This window comes from Podarcis tiliguerta (genome assembly GCF_965153285.1).
Source record: "Podarcis tiliguerta genome assembly, chromosome: 17".
NCBI classification, from domain to species: domain Eukaryota; kingdom Metazoa; phylum Chordata; class Lepidosauria; order Squamata; family Lacertidae; genus Podarcis; species Podarcis tiliguerta.
In genome coordinates this window covers 28,253,076-28,278,250 of record NC_139550.1, presented here as the reverse complement: position 1 = coordinate 28,278,250, position 25,175 = coordinate 28,253,076, and the positions used below count along the sequence as shown (strand labels likewise).

The window sequence follows — 25,175 nt, the reverse complement described above, 5'->3', positions numbered from 1 at the left end:
GGGAGAGAGGACGGAACCCTGAGGCACCCCACAAGTGAGTGCCCAGGGGTCTGAACACTCACCCCCCCCCCACTTTCTGGACACGGCCCAGGAAGAAGGAGCGGAACCACTGGTCTTGAGGACATGGCACTGGTCTTGGACCAGACCTCTTGATTAAGGTGGCTCTTCCTGAGTTGGAGGGTGGTGTGCTCACTCCACACCTCTTTAAGGTGGCGGCTTTTGGGTGGCCACCATATACACAGCATTTGTTTATCCCACTGGGGGGGGGCACAAAGTGGGTCCCCGTGAAAATGGTGTCCTTGCATTATTGCTTGCGAATGTTTTGCCCAGTGTGAGCAACTTCCTTTTGATCTTAAGTTTTTGCCATAAAAGGAAACTTACAACAAATAGTTAAAGACAAAATAATTGCAATTTCTCTCCCCCACCCCACCCCTTCTCTTTCACAAATTAGTAATACTGGTTGAAATCCTATATGCACTTAGCTTCCTTAAATTCTATTGACATTCTAAGATCAAGCCAACTAACTATGTACAAAGCTAAATACATTCCTTAATCATTAAAGTAATCTACAGTCCCCTGCTGTTTGGGCCATTTTCTGTTTGAGTGGTAAAAACCTTGTCAAGAGACCAATATGTGAAATGATTGTGAAATATTTGCCGTTGTAACTAAGTGAATATCTAATACTCAGCTAGCTTTCCATTCTGCTGGGACTAAATTGGCTGCATAGGATTATTTTTGCACAGTTCAGAGGAAAGCAGCCAAATTGAACAACAGTCTGAGATACGATTCAGATCTAAAATATTTAAGAACAACCCAAAGGGATTACATTTGCGTTTAGGTTGTGTACATTCCCTTGTTTTTAATATTTGCTTTTTCCCAAAGGGGGAACTCCAAATATCATTACTATGGGATTCGTGTCAAGCCAGACTCCCCTCTAAATCGGCTACAAGAGGACATGCAATATATGGCTATGAGACAGCAACCCATGCAGCAGAAACAAAGGTACAGTCCTGCCAAGCTGACCAGACCCCATAGAAACCAGCATCTTTTTCTGCATTTCTCTATTGCGGGAGTGTTTAGTCAGGGAGCAGCAACCTCTCCTTTTATTAGACCACATAACTTCTTTAGCTGAAAGTTTACCTGCGGTTGCCTCAATCCTACACCCTTTTAGACACTACGTAAAACCTTACCTTTTGGGTTGGGCTTTTAGATCCTGATGCATTAAGTCGTTTTTGTAATGTTGTTAATTATGTAATTTCTGAGAATTATTTTCGTATTTCTGTTTATTTTGTGTTAAGTTCTTATATTACCTCATTTTCAAAAGCTGGCCTGTGACTATTATTCATGAAGGTTGGTATAAAAACATACTAGCAAAGAAACAAACCACCTTTTATCTGGACAGAAATAGTTTTGCTAAAGGGCATAATCTCATATTTTTATATCAAAATTGAGTGAGGAGTGGTTAAATGTAAAGGTGTTTGTGTTTCTAGAATCTTCTAAACTTAAGAAGAGAATTTGGCCTTTAATGAGAGGAGATAGAATTATGTGTGCCACCCTATGGCCAAGTTTGGAATGCTATTTTTTTTAAAAAAAACTGAGATCCAATGCCATGCCGGCAGACACCGACAACATTCCCTTCCTCCCTGCCCCCCCCCCCCCGGCCGGCAAAAAAATCTGTTGTGGAAGGTCTTCCAGTGCTCCAGAGCAGATTTTGGGGGTGCCTGGGGGCTGCAAAGCAGGAGGGCAGGGACGGTAACTCATTTGCACAAGTGGATGTTCCTTGTGGAAGCAGGATGGATTGGGAAGGAAGTAAAGTAAAAGTAAACACGACTTTATGAATGCTTTGTGCTGCTCTTAACTTAGAGCCTTAATGCACAATATACAGAATTTGTGATGCACCATTTGAAATTATGAAGGATGAGTGGAATTGCTTGTTGTGTTGTGGAATAAACTGCTTACATCAAAAAGGGAAATGTTATTCAAAACAAGTCCTTTGAACATATTAATTCCAGGTCTGGTCAGAAGTCTCAATGTAGGGTGTGGGAATGAAGGAGAGATCCATGTATACAACCATAATTTTATTTAGCTTTGTAAAAGAGCAGCACGACTCCATCCTACCTAAAGTGGTCACTGGATTCTGGCCAGAATCTCCACTTGAACGCATCTGGTATAGCCGTGGGTGAATCTAGTGTAATTCCTCACATTATTTCCAAACTGGGTTGATGTACGTCTGAGCCAGTTCCCTCAGTGAGCTGAGGAGCACTTTCTGAACATTTTGCTTTTTTCAAGTAGCACATATCCATTTACTTGTCAAATTATTATTTTTTAAGATACTCTTACAAAGCAACTAGAGGCAGCATGTAACATTTGTAGGAAGGCAAATTGTAACATTTGTAGCAAGGCAAATAGGAGGATTGCCATTTTCCGTGTTTTAAAAGCTAGCACCCACTTCTCTCAGCCATACTTGTGCACTTCCACTATGTTTCTAGAGTGAATAAATATGCAGCAATAACACCAAATAACATTTTCAAGTGTTCCTTCCTGTAACTGGTTTGTCAGAGGAACTAAGAAACAGAACATGCCTAATGGAACAATTGAGTCTAGAGTGTATCGAAACTCAAGTTTCTAAAAACAAGGAATGCTTAAGACATTAGCACTTTGAGAATTCCAGTAAGAACTTAGCTGCATCTCCCACACGAGTAAATATCCTTCAAAGTTTGCACATTTCCCAATTTTGTGATGCAGCTCTCAGCTCAAAAAACATGCAGGAAAAGATTTTAAAACTAATATTTTAAGATAGAATAAGTTTAGAAATGTTGTATTTTATGAGAAAATGTTGTTGTTGTTATTTACTGAATTTATATACCGCCCTAAACCTGAGGGTATTTCATGAGAAAATGCATGCAAGTATGTATTTAAATGCACCTTTTTCCGGGCAGATTTCAATTGCTGACTTATGAATCAACACATGCAAATGTGGTCTTGACTGAAAGTAGGCAAATCTGTCCATCTCTTTTTGCAGCTCAGCCCTGTTCAGCAGATTATGCCATGGCACTTTTTTTGGGCAGTAGCTATTTTCTTTTGGGGTGGTATCTCACTGACCATTGTTAGAAAGGCAATGCTGTAAAGAGCTGGCGTTTTTAGGCTCTGTGTTGTGGGGATATCTGACGAAACCCCAGTGCATGGATTGACTTTATATTTGAATCTACTTAAGTGCCACAGAGCAGGGAAGGAAGGAAGGAGGAGAGAAAGCTTGACAACCATATGTCAGGAGTGCTCTGATGGTGTTTCCTGCTTGGCAGGGGGTTGGACTCGATGGCCCTTGTGGTCTCTTCCAACTCTATGAAACTCTATGAAAGGTCTTCATTCTTGTGCAAGTGTTGCATTCAGTGTTGCTGCAGGTAGGAAGAAGAGTCTGAAGATTGGGGGGGGGGGGCTGGGCTTTTTATGAGGAAGTTGAGAAAAACAAGACCAGGATGCCTAGTGACTGAAGGAGCAGAGAAACATCAGGCCCCAGTCAGAGGTCCAAGGAAGGAAGCTGAGGCAGGGTGGAGAAAAGAGAGATCCCAGAAAAACCAGCAGAACATCCAGAGAGAGGAAGGAATGGGGAGAATGAGATGGGGAGGCAAACTTTCTTCCATGGGGGTTATGGGAAAATATCGGTGGAACCTGAAAGCTCACGGAGGCAAATGGCAGATCAGATCGATTTGCAATGGCCACTTCAGGCAGGGCTCTAGTAACGCTGGAATAGCCATTAGGTGGAAGATAAAAGAAGGGCATTCTGAAACCCATGATCTGTTTGGGAGAACATTATTTTTTATTTCTTCCTGCACTGCTGGGAGCAGCATCTTCAGTGGAAAGTGCACATGTTCTTTTGTTTCACTGGAGAAAGCAAGCACAACTAATTTAAATTTGGAGCATTTTAACTTTCTTTCTCAGTGACTCTGCAATTAGAGACCACCATATTGTGCATAGGAGACAAATTCTACTTGCTTCTTTCCAGCCGTTTCTTAGAAAATTTACTCAAAAAGGCATTTTATATCTCAGATGCTTTACTACTCCCAACTTTTTAAATTGTTGTAGGTAGTCAAAATGCCTGGAAAATAATCCGAATAATAGTTCTTTCAGATTAGTTATATAGAGATCTCTCATTATTTAAATACTGCACTTCCTGATGTTCAGGTGCTACTTTACTATAATAATAAATCAGTACATATTGAGAGCTAGCATTCAGTAATTAACATCTTAATATCTACAACAACTGCAAATGATGACAAACATTCTTTTGTGCCCTACTTGTGAGAAATAGTTCTGAAATGATGATTCATTGCTAATTTAGTTTCTGTCTTCCCACAAAGATTCATATTGAGTCAACATTGTTTTATTGATCACTAGGCTTCGCTCTGATGTTTTTCCTCAATGTTGCTAAATTACTAAAATTAGCTGCCTGTTTCATATGACGACCACCAGTTTTTATCTGTGTGTGCCTTTAATTTGCAAAGTTCAGAACGTTCCTAACATAGAGAAAGATTTGAGGTGGAAGGAGTGGGATGAGCATGCAAATGTACAAGATTCAGCTGACTGTGGTACTGCAAGTCACTTTTATTCCATTATTAAAACCCTTCATTGCGATATATAGTTGTAGCCCTCAGATAGTTTTGTTTTTATTTCATGGTTCCTGTTGCTGAGTTCATGTTCACGGGTTGACTTCCTTATTGGACTAACTACATTAATCAGTAAGTCAGATGATGGAAAGCAGCAAATTGTATAGCACCATCCTTTTAAAATAAACAGCCCAATGATGTTTGTGTTAGAATCAACATGTGCAATTTGGGCGGCTGCCAAAAATCTGGACTCATTCAGTACTATGTTAATTAAGTAATTGTCCATATGTGTGTAATATAGTGCAGAGTTAAGTGAATGCAAACTGTCATGGCTACACGCACTTTAAGTTATGTGTGTCTTGCTTCTTCCCAGATTTAATTTCCAGGAAATCAAATGCAGTTGCTTAGGTTAAACAGGCTAAGGAAAAGCGGTACAGAAAATGAGTGGGAATTGAGAAAACTGAGATACAGTGGTGCCCCGCAAGACGAATGCCTCGCAAGACGGAAAACCTGCAAGACGAAAGGGTTTTCTGTCTGCAGAGGCGCTTCGCAAGACGAATTTCCCTATGGGCTTGCTTCGCAAGACGAAAAATGACGAAAAAAATTGAATATTTTTTTTGCTCCAAAACCCCTTATTCTGAATCGCTAAGCTGCTAAAAGCATTTTAGCAGCAAAACCGCTAATCCCCCCCCCCTAAAAAAGCCGTTTTTAGCCCTTAAAGTGCCAATAGCACTAATAGCGCTACTCCGTCAATGGTCTTGCTTCGCAAGACGAAAAAACCGCAAGACGAAAAGACTCCCGGAACGGATTCTTTTCGTCTTGAGAGGCACCACTGTAGTCACCTTTACTTTTACTGCTAACTTTGTGTACTAAAAAAAAAGTGAGCCAGAAATACACATCATCTATGCTTTTTGGGTTTTACCTAATACATAAACAAATTCAGCATCCAAGTGTTTGGACTGTTACTGAAAAATTATGTACGGTGCAGTTCTGTGGATTGATCAGAGCATCTAAAGTACGGCTTTGGATAATTATAATTCTCTCCCCCCCCCCCCCCGGAATAAATTTGAGTTTCTTAATAAATTTTTAACCAAAGTTTGCCAGCTATGTCACAAGGTGTTGCTAAAATCAACTTTATAGTCTGAGAGATGGAGAAAGAAAAAGATAATTTTGTCCTTTGTTGCATGTGATATATTCTAGGTACAAGCCTATGCAGAAAGTGGATGGAGTCACAGACGGTTTCACAACGAGTGGTCAACAGACAGGCACATCTGTTGAACAAACTGTAATTGCTCAAAGTCAACATCATCAACAGTTTTTGGGTATGTAGGAAGAATATTGTACTAGTGTCCACAGAAAAATAACTTGTATAGTTGTTAGTTAAGAATCAGAACAAAGGTTTTCTTGAAGCTGATCCAGAGTTAACTAACTGTGGAGTGTAACTATTTGTATGAGTTTAACATTATGCAAATATTAAGTTTCTAACAAGGGTATATTGAGCTTAATTAAAGCTGTCATTCATTCTAGAAACAAAGAAATTCATATCCTTACCATGACTTTGCAGCCAAGTCTCAGACAAAGAATAGGTGGGACTGTTGTCTTTGCACATACATACTATTTTGACAATATATGGGATGAAATACTCCAGACTTATTTATCTGTACCCTCAACCCGTGTTGCCTGATCACACGTCTGATAGAGAGCATCTTGGAATCCCTTGCCGAACCAGGCTAGTGTCACAATTGCTACTACATGGATATAGACTGGGAATATGTTCCAAAAACTACTACCATACATACATGAAATATACTTATTTAATATTGCTAACGCAATTGTCATTGAATTAAGACACAATTGAAGTTCACATGTAATAGTGAAACCACCTATAATTAGGTAAAATCCAGCTATAATTTTCTCGTTGTTTACCCTGAAGACCTTGTATAATATGCAATAATACGTAGATATGTCTGGAAATATAACTACATAGTCAAAAGGCACTTTACTAAATTAAAAGAAGCAAAGATCAACTGGTATATTAAAATGTTTGTATTCACTGCATTGGATCCAGGCGCCTTATGTGGGCAGGCAGGAAAGCACTTATGGAAGGCAGCCCTTTTGAGTTCTACCCATTTCCCCATGACTCTGCCACCTGCCCTTCCCCTGCCCCCTTCCAGAGGGACCCCCACCCTCCAGAGGGGCTTTTCAGGGGGCTGCGGGGGGGGGGTTGACCAGGAAGTCCCATTGAACCCACAGAGTTCTGCTCATCTATCTCTAAATTCAGGCCTCTTGTCTATTCAAAATTTTAACTAGGTTTTCAGACAGGTAAGTTACGCACCACTCGATCTTAGTATGATTACAGCTGGTTTAAACATTCAAAGAAGTAAGCTTCTCATTCAGTCAGAAATCCTAGAATTTGTGTAAGTATTTCTTAATTCCTATGGATCGAGCACATACAATTTAGCAGATCTGGCTCCCTTCACTTAAGAATTTTAATTTAGAAGAATAAAATTTTGATTCCTTTTTAATTGCAACCTATTAAACATAAAAACCTTACACCTTCTCAATTTTTAGTCCAACACTTTGTGACCTTTCTGATATTTATTTCTTTGTATCATTAAATGTTTCCCTAATTAAAGTGGGATTGACACACTCTACAATATTTTTCTTTCCTTGTGTTGCCATGGAAACAGATGCATCTCGAGCACTTCCAGAGTTCGGAGAAGTTGAAATCTCTTCTCTGCCAGATGGTACTACTTTTGAGGATATTAAGTCATTGCAGAGTCTCTATCGAGAGCACTGTGAGGTAAGAAAGGAGGGTTTGACAATGGCTTCCTCTCATGCAGTCAAGGGTTCATGATGTGATGATACACAGGAATACATCAGATACGGGAGGCTCTCCATTGCCTGCAAAGCAGAATATTGTGAAGAGAATTAACATTATGCTTGCTAAATTTGTGTGTGTTTGGAAAACATGGTTGTGGGCCAAAATACAGAGCGTTTCTGTAGGCTTGCTTTCACCCACCCAGGACAGTTGAGAGTAGATCAGCAATATGCCAATGCCAAATGTGTCCGTCTTTGGTTTGCTGTTGTGTTAAAATTTTAGTTATGAATATGATATTAACTAAATTCAAAATACACAATCCTGGACAATTGATACGTCCTTTGATACATCCTAAGCATGTTTACTCAGAAGAAAGTCCCGCCGAATTCAATAGATCATGCTCCCTTAAGTATTCAGGATTGCAGACAGACTGCTCAATATTTTTCATGCATTCTGTTAAAGAATACCGGTATCTGTGTTGTATTTTTAGGCAATATTGGATGTTGTAGTGAACCTTCAGTTTAGCCTAATAGAAAAATTATGGCAGACTTTCTGGCGCTATTCTCCCTCAACAACAACCGATGGCACTACCATTACTGAACCAAGGTTGGTAATCTTTTATTCAGAGTTTGTGAATAGTTTTAGTGCTGTTTTCAAATAAAATAGAAATCTAAAATTTACATACTAAATAGGAATGCTATCTCTGCAGTTCGTTACTAGCTTAAATTGCCGTGTTATGATAACTGCAGTTTATATTTGTACGCATACCATTTTATTTTATGGGAAGAGGCCCAGTTATTTTCTCATGAAATAATATCCAATCCAAAGACCATTCTTATCACTGCTGCTCTTTGACTAAAGCTCTGGAGGCCATGTACCAGCCATTATTACAACACTAAGTGCCTCAGGGCAGTTGGATGCGTTTCAGACATTCCTAATGTTTATTTTTAAAAACTTTGAATTCCATTGTTCTTCTTTTTTATCTTCATGTAAATGCATTTTCATTTATTCATTTGATACATTTGTTCACACCAGCAATCTGAGTGAAATAGAAAGTCGACTTCCGAAAGCAAAGCTGATTACTCTGTGCAAAAATGAGTCAATTCTGAAATGGATGTGTAACTGTGACCATGTGATGTACCAGACTTTGGTGGAGATTCTCATTCCTGACGTCCTTAGACCTATTCCTAGTAAGTTGAATATAGATGACGTCTTGTAAGGATTTCTTTTTCTTCTGGTGATCTTGTGACTTCAGTGCCTCCCAAGGAAACCTGTAGGAGTGACTTTAAAGACTTCAGAAGTAGCGTGGGTGTGCTCACTTTATTTACATGTTATAAAGGTATACCTTAAAATAATAAATACTGCTTAAAATATAACTCTGTGGTTTTGAAAAAGTAGCCTTCAACATGCTTGTGGTTTATATTTATCTGTTTTTGGCTGCCCTGGCAATGCACGCTTTGTCATAACGAAAATCCCCTCATTCCTTTGAGCAATTCCTCTAGTCCGCATGATAACATTAAAACGTTGAAGGCTTGAGTACGTAGTTCTGTACAAATGACACATTAAGCTGTAGCTTAAATGTGATGGGAATAAGCCACAATGAGCTCTGGGCTTGGGGGCCCAATCCTCCTGCTTTGTGGCCATGGAATTCAGAAGCTTTTGTTTCTTCTTTAGAGTAATTGTAGCTTTCCCTGTCATCCCAACCTGTTGTCAGTTGAAAATAGCAAACTTCAAACCATTTGTTCTTAAACGGGTATGGTTTAACAAGCCACAGTTTAGAGTTTGGATGACATGCTAAATGGAGGTTAGTTGAAATTGGAAATAAAGGCTCCCCAACTCCCCCTCAAAGACACACCAAAGAAGCAGGAGAGAGAGAGTGCTAGCACAAGGTCCTTTGCCCCTCATTCTCATCAGGAACTATGATCTATGCATGATGTCCAGATAAGGTCTGTGTCTATGTCAACTTTTGTTTTACACTGAATTCAGCAAGGTGAAGACCAAGCACATAGTGGCACTTGTGCAGTTGTGTAACATGTCAGGGTAATATGTAATCAGAACTGAAAAGTAGCTTTTCAGTGGCCTGGTTTTACTGACATATAACCTGATTGCACATTTGTCTCTCTGTATGGTTGGATCAGAGTTTGCCCTGGTGCCTGTAGAGGAATACCGTGCTAAACATGTTGAGCATTTGAATCCACTTGAACATATTACTTATAAAAGATTTACCGGAATTAGTTGGTTGCAAATCTTATTAGTTAACTGTATCATAAGAAATGTGAGAGTAACATTTTATTTTCCTCATTCATTTCTCTAGTCACTCAGTCTTTTTATTTTAAAAAGCCAGGAGTGTCTCACAGGGTAGACTCACCATCTAATTGTAAATATTACACTTCAGCTAGACAGCCATTATCAAATAGTTATACTTATGAAAATTTCCCTTTTAAACATAGAATTATTCAGATTGTTGCAGTGTAGTTTGTTCTTGTTTGGTATAGAAAGTGATTTACTTTGGGTTCTAGCAAAGCTGATTTCCATTATAAAACATTATATGTGTTCTGGGCACTGTGATAAATACTTAGGAATTTATTTCCCATTAACAATAAAGGTTAACGGTTTCTGCGGGGGAGGAAATCCATATAACTGCACAAGCATTGTGTTCTTTCTGTGAACAATTATTTTGTAGTTCAGTTAGATGCACTCATGCCTCAAAGAGACCAGGAGCGAACAAAACTATTTTCTCTTGAAGGGATTATAAAAGCTACTGAGTTGTTATAGTTGTTACAAAATGTTCAGGAAAAAATGCATATCCAATTTTGCAAGAACATGCTACTGCCCTTCACCTGCAAACAAGACAGAAGGAACCTTACTATTTATATCACTTGTGGCGCAAACCTGAGTGTTCTTATAAAACACAGTCTAAATGTCAATAATGCCTTCTACATTTTTCTGAAATTCAGAGAGTTGATATATGCAGATGTGTGACAATTGCTTAGCTTTTGAAACATGCAGTGAAAGCAACAGGCATGAAAGGATTTTGTTTGAAATTTGTGTAGTAGCATGGGTTGTGAAATGGAGACTCTTCTGGGTGACAATTCGACACCCTCAGAACCATTCTTGAATAAGACAAAGCCAACCAGGTTTAATTCAGATAGCTACCAACAACTCCTCACTGGGGGCGGGGTGTGTGTGTGTCAATGTTCCTTGGCTATCCTCTCACTACTTATAGGTGGTTTGCCAACCTTCTGCTTGTTTCCTTTGTAAAATACAAAGCCATTTTCAGTAGTAGGCAGGAATGGCAAAGGAGAACAGAGATTGATCCAAGAAAACCATTTCTGGGATATTTGAAAGTTGCATTTTAACTACTGATTTGATTTCCTCTCGAATTATGAAATAGTAGTTGGAGTTCCTGTCTTAAAGATCAAAGAATCATAGTTACCTCAATCAATATTGCAGAAAAAGCCCCCCCCCCCCTTATAAGCAAGATGGATGTGTAATGAGATCAACATTGTCAGGCAAGACTCCATCGTTCAAGGCAAATTTCTTTTTCAAAATATTGGACTGTCATACCTATTTCTTACATCAGAGGGGTCAAATGTAAGGTTGGGAAGCACTGAGAGACCCTTGAAGTGTGCCTTGGACCACATTGGGGATTCCTGCCGCATTATATAAGCCACTGAACTGTCTTCAAGGGTTGGACATTGGTGCCCTTGTAGGGCAATGGGCTGGTTTGCGAATGGCAGCAGCCTTTCTTCCTGCCTCTAATTGAGTGGTAACAGTGCCAACAGGGGGCGTGGCGGGGGTGCAGTGCCTTGGCATGGAGCGGAGCGGAGCCCTGGCCATTTGCCAGATGGGGCCCCCTTGTGAAAGTGCATGGAGTAGATGGGAAAAGTCAGGCCAAGTTGCCAAGTGGTGGATGGAGGAGGGCAGTTGGTCGCATGTGGGCAGGGAGCTTAGACAGCAGAACCTGAAGCCATTTTTCAGATGTTAGTGTCCAACTGAGATGGAATTTGCGACCCTTTGGTGCTGAACTCAAGTGCAGTTGACTTCTGTGGAAAGAGTACGAATGTGGCCTTTGGGTATTTGCCAGGTGGAGAGTTTGGTCCTCCAGTCTATTTGAGTTTCACACTCTTGCATTTGGTCCTTTCAGGAAACTGAAGTCTTGTTAACTGAACCAAACTTGCCATGATGGAGCATGTTTTTTTAAAAATATGTTGTTTTTATTGTTGCTCGACTTCTAAACCATCTCAAAGCAAAGTGATGGCTATTAAATGTTTAAAGTAAATGAGTTTCTGATAGAAAATATTAGATTAGATTCAAAGGTACAGCATAGAAAAATGGAGAATTGTTCAGCATTGAGAGCAGAAGATAGAGTGGTCCAAAAACCACTGCCTTTTGACCCTATACTGGTTTTACCCTCAATATGGTTGCCACATTTGATTCACAATAAATTCGCATATGTAACTGAGCCTTGCAAATGCGACAAAATATTGTCGAAAGCCATCACAAACCTCTAGTCATTTTCCTAGGCCCCAAATACTGCTCTCTGAACACCAGAGAAGTAAATTTGTCGCCCCGTTAACATTTTTGAACTTTTTCTTGGTTCTAGCCTTAAGTCCTATTTCTGCATTCCAAAGAGAGCGTGAGAGCTTAAGCTAGAGGGAGGGCAGAGGCCCCTGCACATTGGGAAGGGCGGAAGGGGGCTTGCAAGCATGTCCAGCTGAAGGTGCTTCAAAGCCCTTCTCAGACTCCCCGCTCAACGAGAGATGGCTGGTGACAAAGGAGGCCTCCCTCTGTAGTTCTGTAGATCTTCCTCTCCTACATTTCTGACCAATTGTCCGTTACCATTACAGGAAAATCTGTCAGTGTTCCTGGCTATATATTTTTTTGAAGAATACATGGCTAAAAACATTAGGGTGTTAGAATGATTAAAAACAACAACAACCCCAAACCCCTCTAAATACCGGTACCTCAAAACCCAAATCCTGCAAGAGAGGTGGTTGGACTGTTAGACAACAATGGTGCGCAAGGATAGTGAAATTGCACAGAAATGAAGTCAACTCTTTTGGAGAAGAGGTTGGCCCAATAACCATGTCTGAGCAGGTTTTGGGAGAGCACCAGGGGACTAGTTTTCTCATGCAAAAGGGGGGGGCACAGGGCCAAGTCCTGCCCCCCAGCACCCTCCTGTTCCTGCATTGAGAGCCTGCCATAAGTTAGAAGGCAAAGGTCAGCAGCAACAAATCTCCTCTTCTAGAGTCTCCCTGTGCAGTTTTTGACCCTGATTGTGCAGGGGTCTATAGTCACCCCATATAAACACTGTGTCCTGCAGAGTATCTTTCTTTCTAATACTTAGCTTCATAAAAGCTTAAAAGAAAACAGACCGTTTTTCATATAGTTGTTACCAAAATAAACTTTTATTGTAAAGATTTGGTACAGATCTAGAGGAATTATGAAATTCAAATTGGAACTCCTTCTGAAATCTTCAGAAACCTGGAAATTCAGTTTGTGCTTTTTGTATAGTTTATTTTTGGTAGTTGTGGGGACTTCTTTGTGAGTGCTAAAATCTTGATACAAATATTTTCTTGCTTTTTTGGTGTCATATGTTAGTACCACTATGCAGGTACAATTTGAAATCACGTTAGAGATATTTTGTTCAGTACTCATATATGTGTGGGGCTTAAATAATCCTCAGCTATCTAACATTACCTGTGTGTTTGCTTATCTTTCTTTCACATAGACAAACACACATCTAAAAACTATTTATTCCCCTGCAGCGATTGGGGATAGTAATGTCTGCAGATTGTAATTTTGGTTGATTTATTTAAATATTTATATCCTGCTTTTCATCCCCAACACCCACACTCCAATTTAAAACATTAGAAAAGAACTGAAGAGCAATGGAAGCATGATTCCCTTATATAAGTCTGATATCTCTGTAGAAAGAAATGTGCTGTGTGTTTTAACAGACTGATTATTTCATAGATAGGTGTTATGGAGCTGTTCAAGCCTCATTTGTAATTGAACTTCAATATGATTCATGCTATTTTAAAAGAGCACAGAGCTTTTTATGGATAACTACCATACCGGTTTTAGTACTAGTAATTAATATTTAGCTAGTGTTTCACATTTATTTAGCACCGTGCGCTGAGGTGTTGAGGTGTGCAATTGACAGGATGCTGCCCTTGGTCATCTACATGAGCCAGAACCTCATGCATCTTCAGAGGTGCTGTGTGTGCCTGCTCTTTCGCTCAAATGGCTCTTGTGACTTATGGCGTGTTTATGAGAGCCCCCTCCCCACAGTCTTGGAGGGGGGCATGTGAGAAGAAGGATGGAGAAGCCTGCCCTTTCCATTTTAGTCCTAGAAAGTTACACAAATCAGACATGCAAGAAAATAGTGTTCCTGCTCTCTGTGCTAGTTAGTGAGCCATGTTGTCCTACAAGATTCCCACCTCAGATTCATTTTTTTCACAGTCACCATTCAATGGCCCATTTCTCATTCAGCTTTTTGCTGTGGGAAGAGAGCTTAGTGTTTTTTTCTCAAGCTTTATTTTTGTGCTTCTACATACACCTGCATCAGACTGATCCATCCGCGTTATGCGTGAATGGTGTCATTTGAGCGCATCAGCAATGGCTCTTATACAGGAACAGTTGGAAAAGGGGGGATGATCTGCTTACCTTATTCTTTTTACATTGCTTCTTTCAAATGGTAAAACAGTAGTTTTACTAACTCCCATATCAATGAAAGCAAATAAGATACAGGGAAAGTCAAATTTTAATTACAAAGTTCCTATTTCTTTATCCCAGTGCTAGATGTCTCAGCATATATCCTTGTTCCACTACTATTCTTAAGCCAGAAACCTACTGAAAATTTTATAAACTTCCCCTCTCTTTAATTAAGACAGTGTGCATTCTTAATTAGGGCATGACAAACAGCAAGGCAGATTCTAATGCCATTCCATGATGGGAGTTGACTCCCATTTCCATCGGTTGGGTGCATAGTTATAATTTTATAGGCAAACTGCATACTTTATGCTTTTGACTAGTTCTAGTTTATAAATGTGTCATTAGTTAAAAGTGTCTGAATTGAAATAATGACATATGTCCCCTTGTAGGTACATAAAGAGACTCCCTGAATTGTGGTGAGACAGAAAGTGTGTGTGTGTGTGTGTGTGTGTTCCATAGATATTTAAAGAGTCACTGAATAGGTAGGGTTAGTTTGTGTGTGCTCACTTTAAAAACAGAGTTTTTAATGTGTTTTAAAGCATCAATAAACTCTAAGAAAAGCAGAGACTTTCAGTGAGGTTGACCGACATTCAAGCGACACCCAAAAATCTAACAACTGCCTGAGAATGTTAGGAGCGCTTGGTTTAAAAGAGTCACAATAAAAATTCAAATTAGAATGCATAACACAGATCTGTATTGAAACAATCAGTAGAAGTACTACATAAAAATCAGATTGCATAATTGTGTCAGTGCCAATCTAAAAGGTCGTACTTTTCCACTCCTAGAGTGAATATCAATATTTCAGAGAAGAGTCACTGGCTTGGATCACATGTAACACTCAGCCATGATTTAGCACTGTGTGGATGAGCCATCGGGAGCTTAAGCCAAACACCAAACTCACACATTGTCCTCCTCTCATCAGCAGGGTGACTTCTGCCAAGTTGATTCCTTTCAAAGAATCTCAGTTTAGATTTACGTACAAACTGGGGATCCTAGTTTATGATAAAAGAATGCTTAGTTTCTAAACAGGACAACTTCAAATCACAAGTTACTGTTAGGTGCAAACCCAGCATTGCCATGTTGCACTGTAACTGCACAGCAGCAGCAAGATCTAGGCCTTTATCTGACAATGTACTTACAGTCTAGAGTGGATCTTGCAATGCTTGTTCTCTCCTACCTGCTGTGCAGTTAGGCAGTGATCTGTTGCTTCCCCTTCTTTAGGCCTAGTCTTTAGTGCAAGAGTGAACCTGTGAGAGTGAGCTGTACTGGTGCTGACTCCCATGACGGAGTGTTCCTCCCCCAAAATGGTGCTTTCTTCCCATCTGAAGTGGCACAGTCAAGATAGAGGTTTACTGCCTCGGTGAGAACTGGAACCACGAACATTAGATAGTCATTGTTCGATGGCTGCAGTACTACCTTTAATTCTATGTGGGATTTATACTAATTGTTCCTATCATGGTTATCATTTGCTCCCTCGCTGTTCTCTGTAGTTGTAATAGTCAAGGACGTTGATCTTTAAATACATACATGCCTTGACTTTTTTTCATTTGTTTTGTATTCTTTTATGCATAGGTGCCTTGACCCAAGCCATTCGCAATTTTGCAAAAAGCCTTGAAGGTTGGCTTTCCAATGCCATGAACAATATTCCACAGAGAATGATTCAAACCAAGGTAAATGCCTTCTAAACAATTTGGAACAAAAATGACATTGCAAAGACACAAATAAAACATAATTGTTAAGAGTCGATGCCAGAAGCATCTCTTTAAAGAAAACCATGCAAAATTTAGCCTTCATTTAATTGCATTATTATTATTATTATTATTATTATTATTATTATTGCCCCCCCCTTACGTGTGATCAACTTGCACATGACCACATATATGCATGGTGCCGGGAAATAAATAAATCATTTGATTCAAACCTGGCAATGGCAGCAGAGAGCTGGAGAGTCCTTTTGGCTCGCAAGGAGCCTGAAGAGGGTGTCAGGAAGGGTGGAGGAAGAGACCGGAGGCTCAGCGGGTTTTGTTTTGGCTGCTCAGCCTCCCTGCCTAACAGCTGGTGTGCAGGGGAGCCCAGCAGCTGCCACCCCTGCTTTCCCTCTTGTCCTTCCGCCTCCTGCTGGCCCCAGAGCTTCAACTCTTGTTGTGGATGTTTCTAGATACAATATTTTTGGTATGGATTGAAGAGAGAGTGACAGAGAGGGTGTTTAAAGGGTGTTTGGAGGGTGCTCCCCACTTTACGCATTTCACTTATATGCACGGGTGCCCAGAACATAACCCCCATGTGGGGGGGGGGGCGCCTGTATCTATTGATTTATACCCTGCCTTTTTCCCTGACAGGGACTCAAGGCAGCTTCAGCATTACTGAGAACATACATAGTTTTCTACGGATGTCAAAAACTAGGCGCTTTTGGCTAACCTGATCCAAAACACCCACCCACCCCACTCACACACGAAAACAAAGATCACCACAGCCAATCACAAACAAACAACCACACCCTAGGCCAATCCCAACCTCTCTCACCACCAAAGGAACACAAGTGAACAGCACAAGCAACGCTGACACCAAACCCTACATACATTAAGCATAATTGAAACATCGCCACCCAACCCCAACCCTACCCATCTTCCCTCCCTCCACCCCCCTTTTTTTTCCCTCCCCCTAATGTCTCAACAAATGAAACGGATTTGTAAAAATGTTACATGGAAAAAATACGAGAGACATTACACTTACTTCTGTAAAACAAGAAAATCTTTAATAAAATAATAATAAAAAAAAAACTAGGCACTTTAAATGACACGGTATTGAACACTTTATTTGCTTGTGTACTTCATTGTATGCTGAAGGTCCAATCCAAGAGAGGGTCTTATGTACTTGTCAGAGAATGGGAGACGATTATATGAATTCCAGTAGAACTATCCCTCCCGGGTCTCTCCAGTTTCCATCTCCTATGCAGAATTTTTGCCTTGCCTTTACCTGCTTCTCTGCCTTATCCCGTGAGCAGGGCAGGGAAAACCTTTTGCGATGTGTGGCTGTATTGTTCTTGCACTGCTGTATCCCACAAGCAGAACCTGCCACATTCTCATTAGCTTACTTTCTAAGAAAAGGTTGATAGACAGGAGTGAACAAGGTCTATCTCAGTGAAGATAAGACCTGAGTGAAAATGTCCTGGTCTGTCTCATCTCTGTGTGTTTGTGTGCGTGAGGCTCTAGTCTTCCTTCTCCTTAGGTTGCCGCTGTAAGTGCCTTTGCTCAGACTCTGCGAAGATACACATCTCTGAATCATCTGGCTCAGGCAGCACGGGCTGTACTGCAGAACACGTCTCAAATCAACCAGATGCTCAATGACCTCAACCGTGTAGATTTTGCCAATGTCCAGGTAGGCAGAAAGTTTGCAGGAAGCATATATGACTGCTCTTGGTTCCCCTCCTCTTGTGTCTGAGTTTGCAGTGCCCGTTTCATCTACAAAAATGGCTACAGAAATGTTTCGTTTCTATAGAAAAGGTATACATAACTGAAACATGTCAGCTTTTGGCTCAGCCTCCTTGCAAATAAATAATTGTGAAACATTTCTTCAGCTTGGAATCTTTCAGGTGTTCCAATATCGTACTTTTAGAAAACATATGGATCGTTGACAAAGTGTCTCCCAGTATCAGTATCCGTGCATCTGTGATCTATAGACAAGGATCCTCTAAGCCAAGGTCATAAGAAAATGTTTAGTAGAGCATTTGAAATGATAAATAAGTTACTTAAAATAACCCATACACATGAGATGAAAATCAAGAACAAAAATTAAATGCCCATTTCCACCCTTTCTCTCTCCAGCTGTATCACCCCCAAATCTATCCCTTTCTCACTGGATCTTACATTAGACCTGCCACCACACAGTGATCAGACTTGAGACTTGTCATTTTTTTAGTCCTGAGATCAACCAACCAGAGCCCAGTGCAAATGACAAAAAAAATAAAATTAAAGACTGTTAAGCCAAAGAATTGGCTTTGATTGAGACTTACAATCCTTCCACACACGAAACAATGCCTGGTTACTCCAGGCTTTTTTCATTTCAACAGTTTAGGTTTGGATGAGGGGAAAGTCATTGCCCCCTGCTATTAGTAAAAAATTGGGAATAAGACATCCAAGGTGATATACTGGAAATCTCCCTGAGATTTTCCTGTAGATCAGAGCTGCCATAAGCCCACCTCTAGCAGCTAAGGATGGCAAAGATTAGCATTTGCCTGTGGTTCTTCTGAAGCACTTGATAGCAAATGTTAACGAAGATGTGCAGCCTTTTGCACCGGTGAGAATGACAAACTAGAACCACATTGGAATTGCAGTACAAATTACTCATAAGATTTGGCAAACTTGTCACAAATTGATCCACCCAAAGCCAATTTAGTTCTTAAAGTTCTCACTTGAGAACTTGAGAGCAAATGAAGACAAATTCAGTCTCAGGCTTAGGCCTGTGGACTGTGGACAACTAAACCTTCCTGGACATTAACATAAAAATAAGTTAGAAAGTCCATTCAGAAAGGAAGAGCACAAGCACTGCAACCAAGGGAGTGTGCCTGTGTTGGTGGAGGGAGATCTAAAGTACGACATTGCTTTTGTCTAGTGTCCCTTTTCTTCCTTGCTGGTAGTTTTGGGAGACAGAAAGACAGTTATAGGACTGTGCTGTCTGTTTTGTCCAGGAAGAAGCTGGAGATCATGTAGCTTTATATTTTTTGTACCTATTTCTTGACTTCAAAAATGCTACCCTATAGTAAGAGTTGGAAGAAAAAAGCAGACCTTGGACAAAAAAGGGTGCAAAATGTCACTTCTTAAAATGCAGCCCTTACTTCACTTGCAAGCTCAATGTTGAGTCTCCTTCCTTTGATGCCATCCCTTCTTGAAGCATCATCAGCATTACGAGGGTTGAGGTGCAGGTGAGCAGCTCCTTAGCCTCTGCCTCCCCTGGCTGCCGCCAACCTGGCCTTGTCAACTGCACATCCACCCTTGGTTCCCATCCTCTTCCCTCTAGCTTCACGGCAGTGATGCTGTTGCTGCTGTTGCTGTTTATCACCTCTGCCTCCTTGCCTGCTTGTGAGGTTGTGTGGTTTGCTGTTTGCAGACACAGCCAGAGCTGTGTCTATGTGTTTGAAGCTGGAAATGGAGAGCTAGTGTGATGGCAGCAGTCGCAGCAGTGGCAGCGCTCTCTTCCGGACTCCCTTTGTTCTGGTGCAGCACAAGCTGAGAACGTTCCCTGAGAGGTGAACAGCCCTGACAAATCAGCAGCTCTGAGCCTCCTGCCAACCCTGCAGATTAAAAAACCAAACCCGCTGTCCCTTGATGTGCTCATGGGCTGCTTTTCTTCTCTGCCATCTCTAAGTTCCCATAACTGGATTCTTCTTGTGCCTTTTTTGTACTGGGACAGGAGCAGGCTTCCTGGGTGTGCCAGTGTGATGACAACATGGTGCAGAGGTTGGAAACAGATTTCAAGATGACTCTTCAGCAGCAGAGCACTCTGGAGCAGTGGGCGGCCTGGCTCGACAACGTCATGATGCAAGCACTGAAACCGTACGAAGGAAGGCCGAGTTTTCCTAAAGCAGCACGGCAATTTCTCTTAAAGTGGTCTTTCTACAGGTCAGTGCCTTAGGAGACTTTGAACAATTGGTGATCTGTCACAAGCACACAGTCTCTTATCTTACTAACAACACAAGTAAACTTTGTGGCATTTACCATATATGCCGCCACCACCTAAAAAATAATGTTTGAGGGCGCTTACCACCTAAAAGTTTTTTCAGAGGTGGAGGAGAGTGACAAGAGAGAAACATGAGCAAGTGCAGTCACATATACTTAGGTTTTGTTGCGTTTGGGAATTATAACTTTGAACTATTATTAACTTTTATACCTTCCTTCCTTGGAGCTATCTGATGTCTTTGTGGGTCCCCAAAATGAGTCATAGAATCATAGAGTTGGAAGAGACCACAAGGGCCATCGAGTCCAACCCCCTGCCAAGCAGGAAACACCATCAGAGCACTCCTGACATATGGTTGTCAAGCCTCTGCTTAAAGACCTCCAAAGAAGGAGACTCCACCACACTCCTTGGCAGCAAATTCCACTGTCGAACAGCTCTTACTGTCAGGAAGTTCTTTCTAATGTTTAGGTGGAATCTTCTTTCTTGTAGTTTGGATCCATTGCTCCGTGTCCGCTTCTCTGGAGCAGCAGAAAACAACCTTTCTCCCTCCTCTATATGACATCCTTTTATATATTTGAACATGGCTATCATATCACCCCTTAACCTCCTCTTCTCCAGGCTAAACATGCCCAGCTCCCTTAGCCGTTCCTCATAAGGCATCATTTCCAGGCCTTTGACCATTTTGGTTGCCCTCCTCTGGACACGTTCCAGTTTGTCAGTGTCCTTCTTGAACTGTGGTGCCCAGAACTGGACACAGTACTCCAGGTGAGGTCTGACCAGAGCAGAATACAGTGGCACTATTACTTCCCTTGATCTAGATGCTATACTCCTATTGATGCAGCCCAGAGTCAATCATTGCTGAGATAATTATTAACCTCATACTTAAGATCAGAACTTGATTTTTGATATAGGTAATGTGATCCTTGTGGTTAATGAATAGGTATTGTCAATCTAGTTCTCCCGTTTGCGGCAGCCAGTGTAGGGTGACTTTTCTGCAGGGTGATTTTTCCAGGCTGGGCCTTTCTGTTGACTACGCTGGCCGTAGGTTGCTTCTGTTAAAAAGGCTGCATATATTAGGCATGGGACTCTATTCAGAGTTGTAATACATGGTGCTTCTAGACACAGCACTGAGTAACCAAAGCCATGGCTATATATTTGCTGCATCATTTCACCTATATGCCTACGATAAGTGATATTGACCCACACAATGGAAGGTATGCTACAGGAAAATTCTGGCTTTTTGTACACAAGCAGTAGAAGACCTCTATACTATATTGCCCTCTGTATCCTGAACGGAGAACTAAGTATATTCTGGAATTAATGTGTGAGATGCCTAATGTGGACGACTGAGTGAAAATTGCGTAGTTATTGTCTGGCACGGAGAAGTTTGTGACTGACAATGTTGCAAGATTTGCAGTTGCAGCCCAGAAACAGAAGAATGTTAATTAAAGATATTATGGTGGACTGTAAAGTTTGATCGGCAATGTAATACAGAAACTGATTCGTGTTGGTCTATATTTTAAGATATATCTGCATACATTGGTTAACTCTGCTTTTTAACCGTGTATTTCTGCACATTCTATATAGTGTGTATAGGATGTACAATTCTTTCTGCTGGTGCTTGAAATGACCATGATGGTCATAACAACAAAAATTGAATTTGACCAAGAAAATGGATATAACAGTACAGCAAATTGTAGTTTATCATTATGCGAATAAGCCTCATGTTCACACCTTGCCCTTCTCTCTTCCACTCCAGCACAGATAAAACGAGGAAACTTTAACCATCTGTTTCCTAACTGCAGTTTATTATAATGCCCAAAAAGGACAGACTGTTTTTAGCTTAAACTATGGTTTATTAAAACACGCTGGGATCAAAGAATGGTTTGTTGTAGTTTAAGTTAACCAGAGTTCCCAATTTGGGTGTAACAAGAAACTGTGGTTAGCTTAAATCAGGAAGCAAAAATGTTACATCCCAACTGAGCCATTTACACATTAATAGAACCCAACTGAGCCGTTTACACATTAATAGAACTTTCTAAATGCAATGTAAATAAGCATATTTTCCTAAGTGGTTTGATTTTTCAGAATTATTTTGGATAACTTTGGAAATTAAGTCAGAGGTTTCTGAAGTAATTATGGAATGATCATATTTCCCATTTTTATTTTTATACAGCTCAATGGTTATTCGAGATTTAACCTTGCGCAGTGCTGCTAGCTTTGGTTCTTTTCATCTGATCCGTCTATTGTATGACGAATACATGTTTTACTTAGTTGAACATCGTGTTGCTCAAGCCACAGGAGAGACACCTATTGCGGTTATGGGAGAAGTAAGTCCACAGCCAGAACACTTTTCCAGCTGATAAAATTGAATTAGAAATAATTTTCTCTAAAGTGTATTCAGTTAAGAAATAAATGTGTCTTATGGGGAGTACATGGGATAATTGTTGGACTGAAATCTCTTTATGTAAGATTTGGGTGTGACAGATGTAAAATCCAATTTTCAGTTGTAGTATCTAATACTTTAGTTCCTGAAACCATGCTGAATTGCTCATTCTAGTTTGTCAGAATGTATCTGTTCATGCTGAGTTTTTCCCTAAGTACCAAACCTCAAAATTTGCTCTTTGAGTCTATAATTTTCCAATATCCAAAATTCATATTTGAGACCTCTGGGTATAGGGTGGTATATAAATAATAATAATAATAATAATAATAATAATAATAATAATACAATTTGTGCTGTCACCCTGGCATGGCACATCAGTGAATGAAGTTAGATCATTCACATCCTTCATTTGCTTCTTCCAAGAGTAAAGAAAGTTCTTGTTTTCCTCTCAAAATTGGTCTTTCTTATCTTCCTAATAGTGATATCACCCTCAGAGATTTTGTATCAAAATTGTGCATGACGAGAACTTGAGAAAAAGTGCTGCCTGCCTTTTTAATTGAAAGTAATAATAAGCCTTAAAATAGAATGCCTGCATCCTATTTGCTTACTGTGGCTTTTCTCGACATAGCAAAGCTTATCCAAGGAACTCCTTGCTTGTCTTGTATACCACACAATAATTATTTCTGTTTCTTGGGCTAAAATCCGCAAGAGTGTCTTGTGAGGAAAGGTGCCAAGTGGGCAAAGAGTGTGCCTTGCCTCCATTCACCAAGTGTCACAACCATTGTTGTTGCCTTTTCTGTTGTCAGATGCTTCCTTTTGAATGCTGTCATCCACTTTCTCATTCTTTCCTCCCGCTTGGTCTCAAATACTTTTTATAAGTCAGAGTCAGATTAAATGACTTTGTGCTTTGTGTTAGTATAAACATTTCCTTACCATCCCTGACATCTTCGAACCTTGGAGAAGCCCAGAGGACTGAGGGATGAAGCCCCAAAATCTGAACGTAGGGGTCAATCGCTGCTTGTGTTTTTCCTGTGGAGCCAGGGGGACAACTAGATGGGTCAAAGGATTTGACTGCAAGAGAAAATGTTCAGATAATGCAGTGTGTGTGTGATCCGAGGCCCTTCTTCATGTGCCCTCTCCACAAGAAGTTCAGAGGATCGGAGCCCGAGAAGGGGTCTTTTCCGCAGTGGCTCCTCATTTGTGGAATGTTCTGCCTGGCTACGTTAGCCTGATGCCTTCAGTAGATATCTTTAGGCGCCAGGCAGAAACATTCCTCTTATCCTCTTAAACAATCTATGGCCTTTTAAATTTGCCTGTGGGACATTGGTTTTTTAGTTGTTACTGCATTATGTATTGTTTTGTACAGTGGTGCCTCGCAAGGCGAAATTAATTCGTTCTGCGAGTTCTTTCATCTTGTGAATTTTTCGTCTTGCGAAGCACGGTTTCCCATAGGAAATGCATTGACGGTTTCCCATAGGAATGCATTGACGGTTTTAAGAAAAAGGTGCAAGACGTTTTCGTCTTGCGAAGCAAGCCCATAGGGAAATTCGTCTTTCGAAGCAACTCAAAAGCAAAAAACTCTTTCGTCTTGTGAGTTTTTCGTCTTGCGAGGCATTCGTCTTGCGAGGTACCACTGTAATTATATTGTAAACTGCGCTGTAATGCTCGGGTGAAGGGCAGTATAGGAATTTTAACAATAATATTTATCTATCTATTTGTTATGCTTTCCTCCTCTGCAGTTTGGTGATTTAAATGCTGTGTCTCCTGGAAATATGGACAAAGGTCAGTAGGAAGTTTGTTCTAGATCTTGGGTTGCATCCAGAGAATTGCAAGTAGAATTTGGCTTGCGCAGTGGTGCTTTCTTAATCTCACCTCCCTACTACAGCTCTCTTTTCTCTCCAAAAATCCATTTGGAGGATCAGAGAACCCTCTGGAAATCAACAGGATTGCAGGGGGTGGGGGTGGGACATCTTGCATGAACAGAAATGCATTTCTCCATTGGAGACTAGAACCCCACCAAGTGGGATATCGTTATTCTTGCCTTGTTTGAAAGGCAGAAATAGCAAACTGGTAGTGTTCTAGCGTCTCCTTAGAAACACCTCTCAGGGGAGTACCAGCAGTACCTTCTGATCATACAAAGCACCACTGGATCCAGGAACAGGTGAAGTTGTGAAACGTGTGTACCGTGTAATATTTAAAACTGCTCCAGAATAATGGACAAATCAGGCTTAATGAAACCAGTATGACACAATGCTGAACCCTGTTTAAACCAGTTTAAACCCTGGTCAGAGGTTATGAGAATGAGAGATACACTGAGATAATATAGTTCTGAAACCAGAAGTATAATAGGCATGTAGATTATAGGAAATCTTGATTACCATGAAACACGGACAGAATCCGCAGTATGATAGTTAGGATGACTGAAAGTAGAATAACAGAATCATAGAATTGTTGAGTCACCTAGTCCAACCCCCTGCAATGCAGGAATAATTCAACCTGCACCTGCAAGTTTAGGAAATAGTGAATTATTTGACTAACTGGGTACACAGATGCATCTGCAAGTTTGCCTCGTTCTTCTTTGCCGGGGTCCCAAACTGGGAACAGTTGCTACTTAGGGAAATGGTCGGGTTGCTAAACAATTCCATCTCCCAATCATCTGGCTCTTTCAGATTGCAGGATTCATGGTGGTTTTATTTGTGCAGATGAAGGTAGCGAAGTGGAAAGCGAAATGGACGAAGAGCTGGATGACTCCGGAGAGCCGCAAGCCAAGAGAGAGAAGAGTGACCTGAGCCAAGCCTTCCAGGTGGGCTGCCTGCAACCCGTCCTGGAGAGCGGAGTTCAGCAGAGCCTGCTGAGCCCCCTGCACAACGAGCACATTGTGACAGCCACGCAAACGATCAGACAATGCAGTGCCACTGGAAACACGTATACTGCAGTCTAACAGATATTAAAGCTCTTTTTTTTTTCCAGA

At 40.7% G+C, this 25,175-nt stretch overlaps 1 protein-coding gene across 7 annotated transcripts in view; it reads left to right on the top strand.

Annotated features, from left to right (window-relative positions):
* RFX3 (regulatory factor X3) overlaps window positions 1–25,175 on the top strand; it is a 116,461-nt gene extending 91,286 nt beyond the window's left edge. For 4 of the 7 annotated variants that reach the window (XM_083419839.1, XM_083419835.1, XM_083419837.1 and 1 more), the window contains 11 exons: window positions 883–1,002; window positions 5,805–5,926; window positions 7,295–7,407; window positions 7,916–8,031; window positions 8,461–8,615; window positions 15,718–15,815; window positions 17,374–17,523; window positions 19,555–19,763; window positions 21,995–22,148; window positions 23,944–23,986; window positions 24,874–25,175. In XM_083419839.1, the coding sequence (XP_083275965.1) occupies window positions 883–1,002; window positions 5,805–5,926; window positions 7,295–7,407; window positions 7,916–8,031; window positions 8,461–8,615; window positions 15,718–15,815; window positions 17,374–17,523; window positions 19,555–19,763; window positions 21,995–22,148; window positions 23,944–23,986; window positions 24,874–25,145 (1,552 nt within the window). In that variant the 3' untranslated portion in view covers window positions 25,146–25,175. The remainder of the gene's footprint in view (window positions 1–882; window positions 1,003–5,804; window positions 5,927–7,294; window positions 7,408–7,915; window positions 8,032–8,460; window positions 8,616–15,717; window positions 15,816–17,373; window positions 17,524–19,554; window positions 19,764–21,994; window positions 22,149–23,943; window positions 23,987–24,873) is intronic. The other 3 variants (XM_083419834.1, XM_083419836.1, XM_083419838.1) reach the window with 1 other exon arrangement.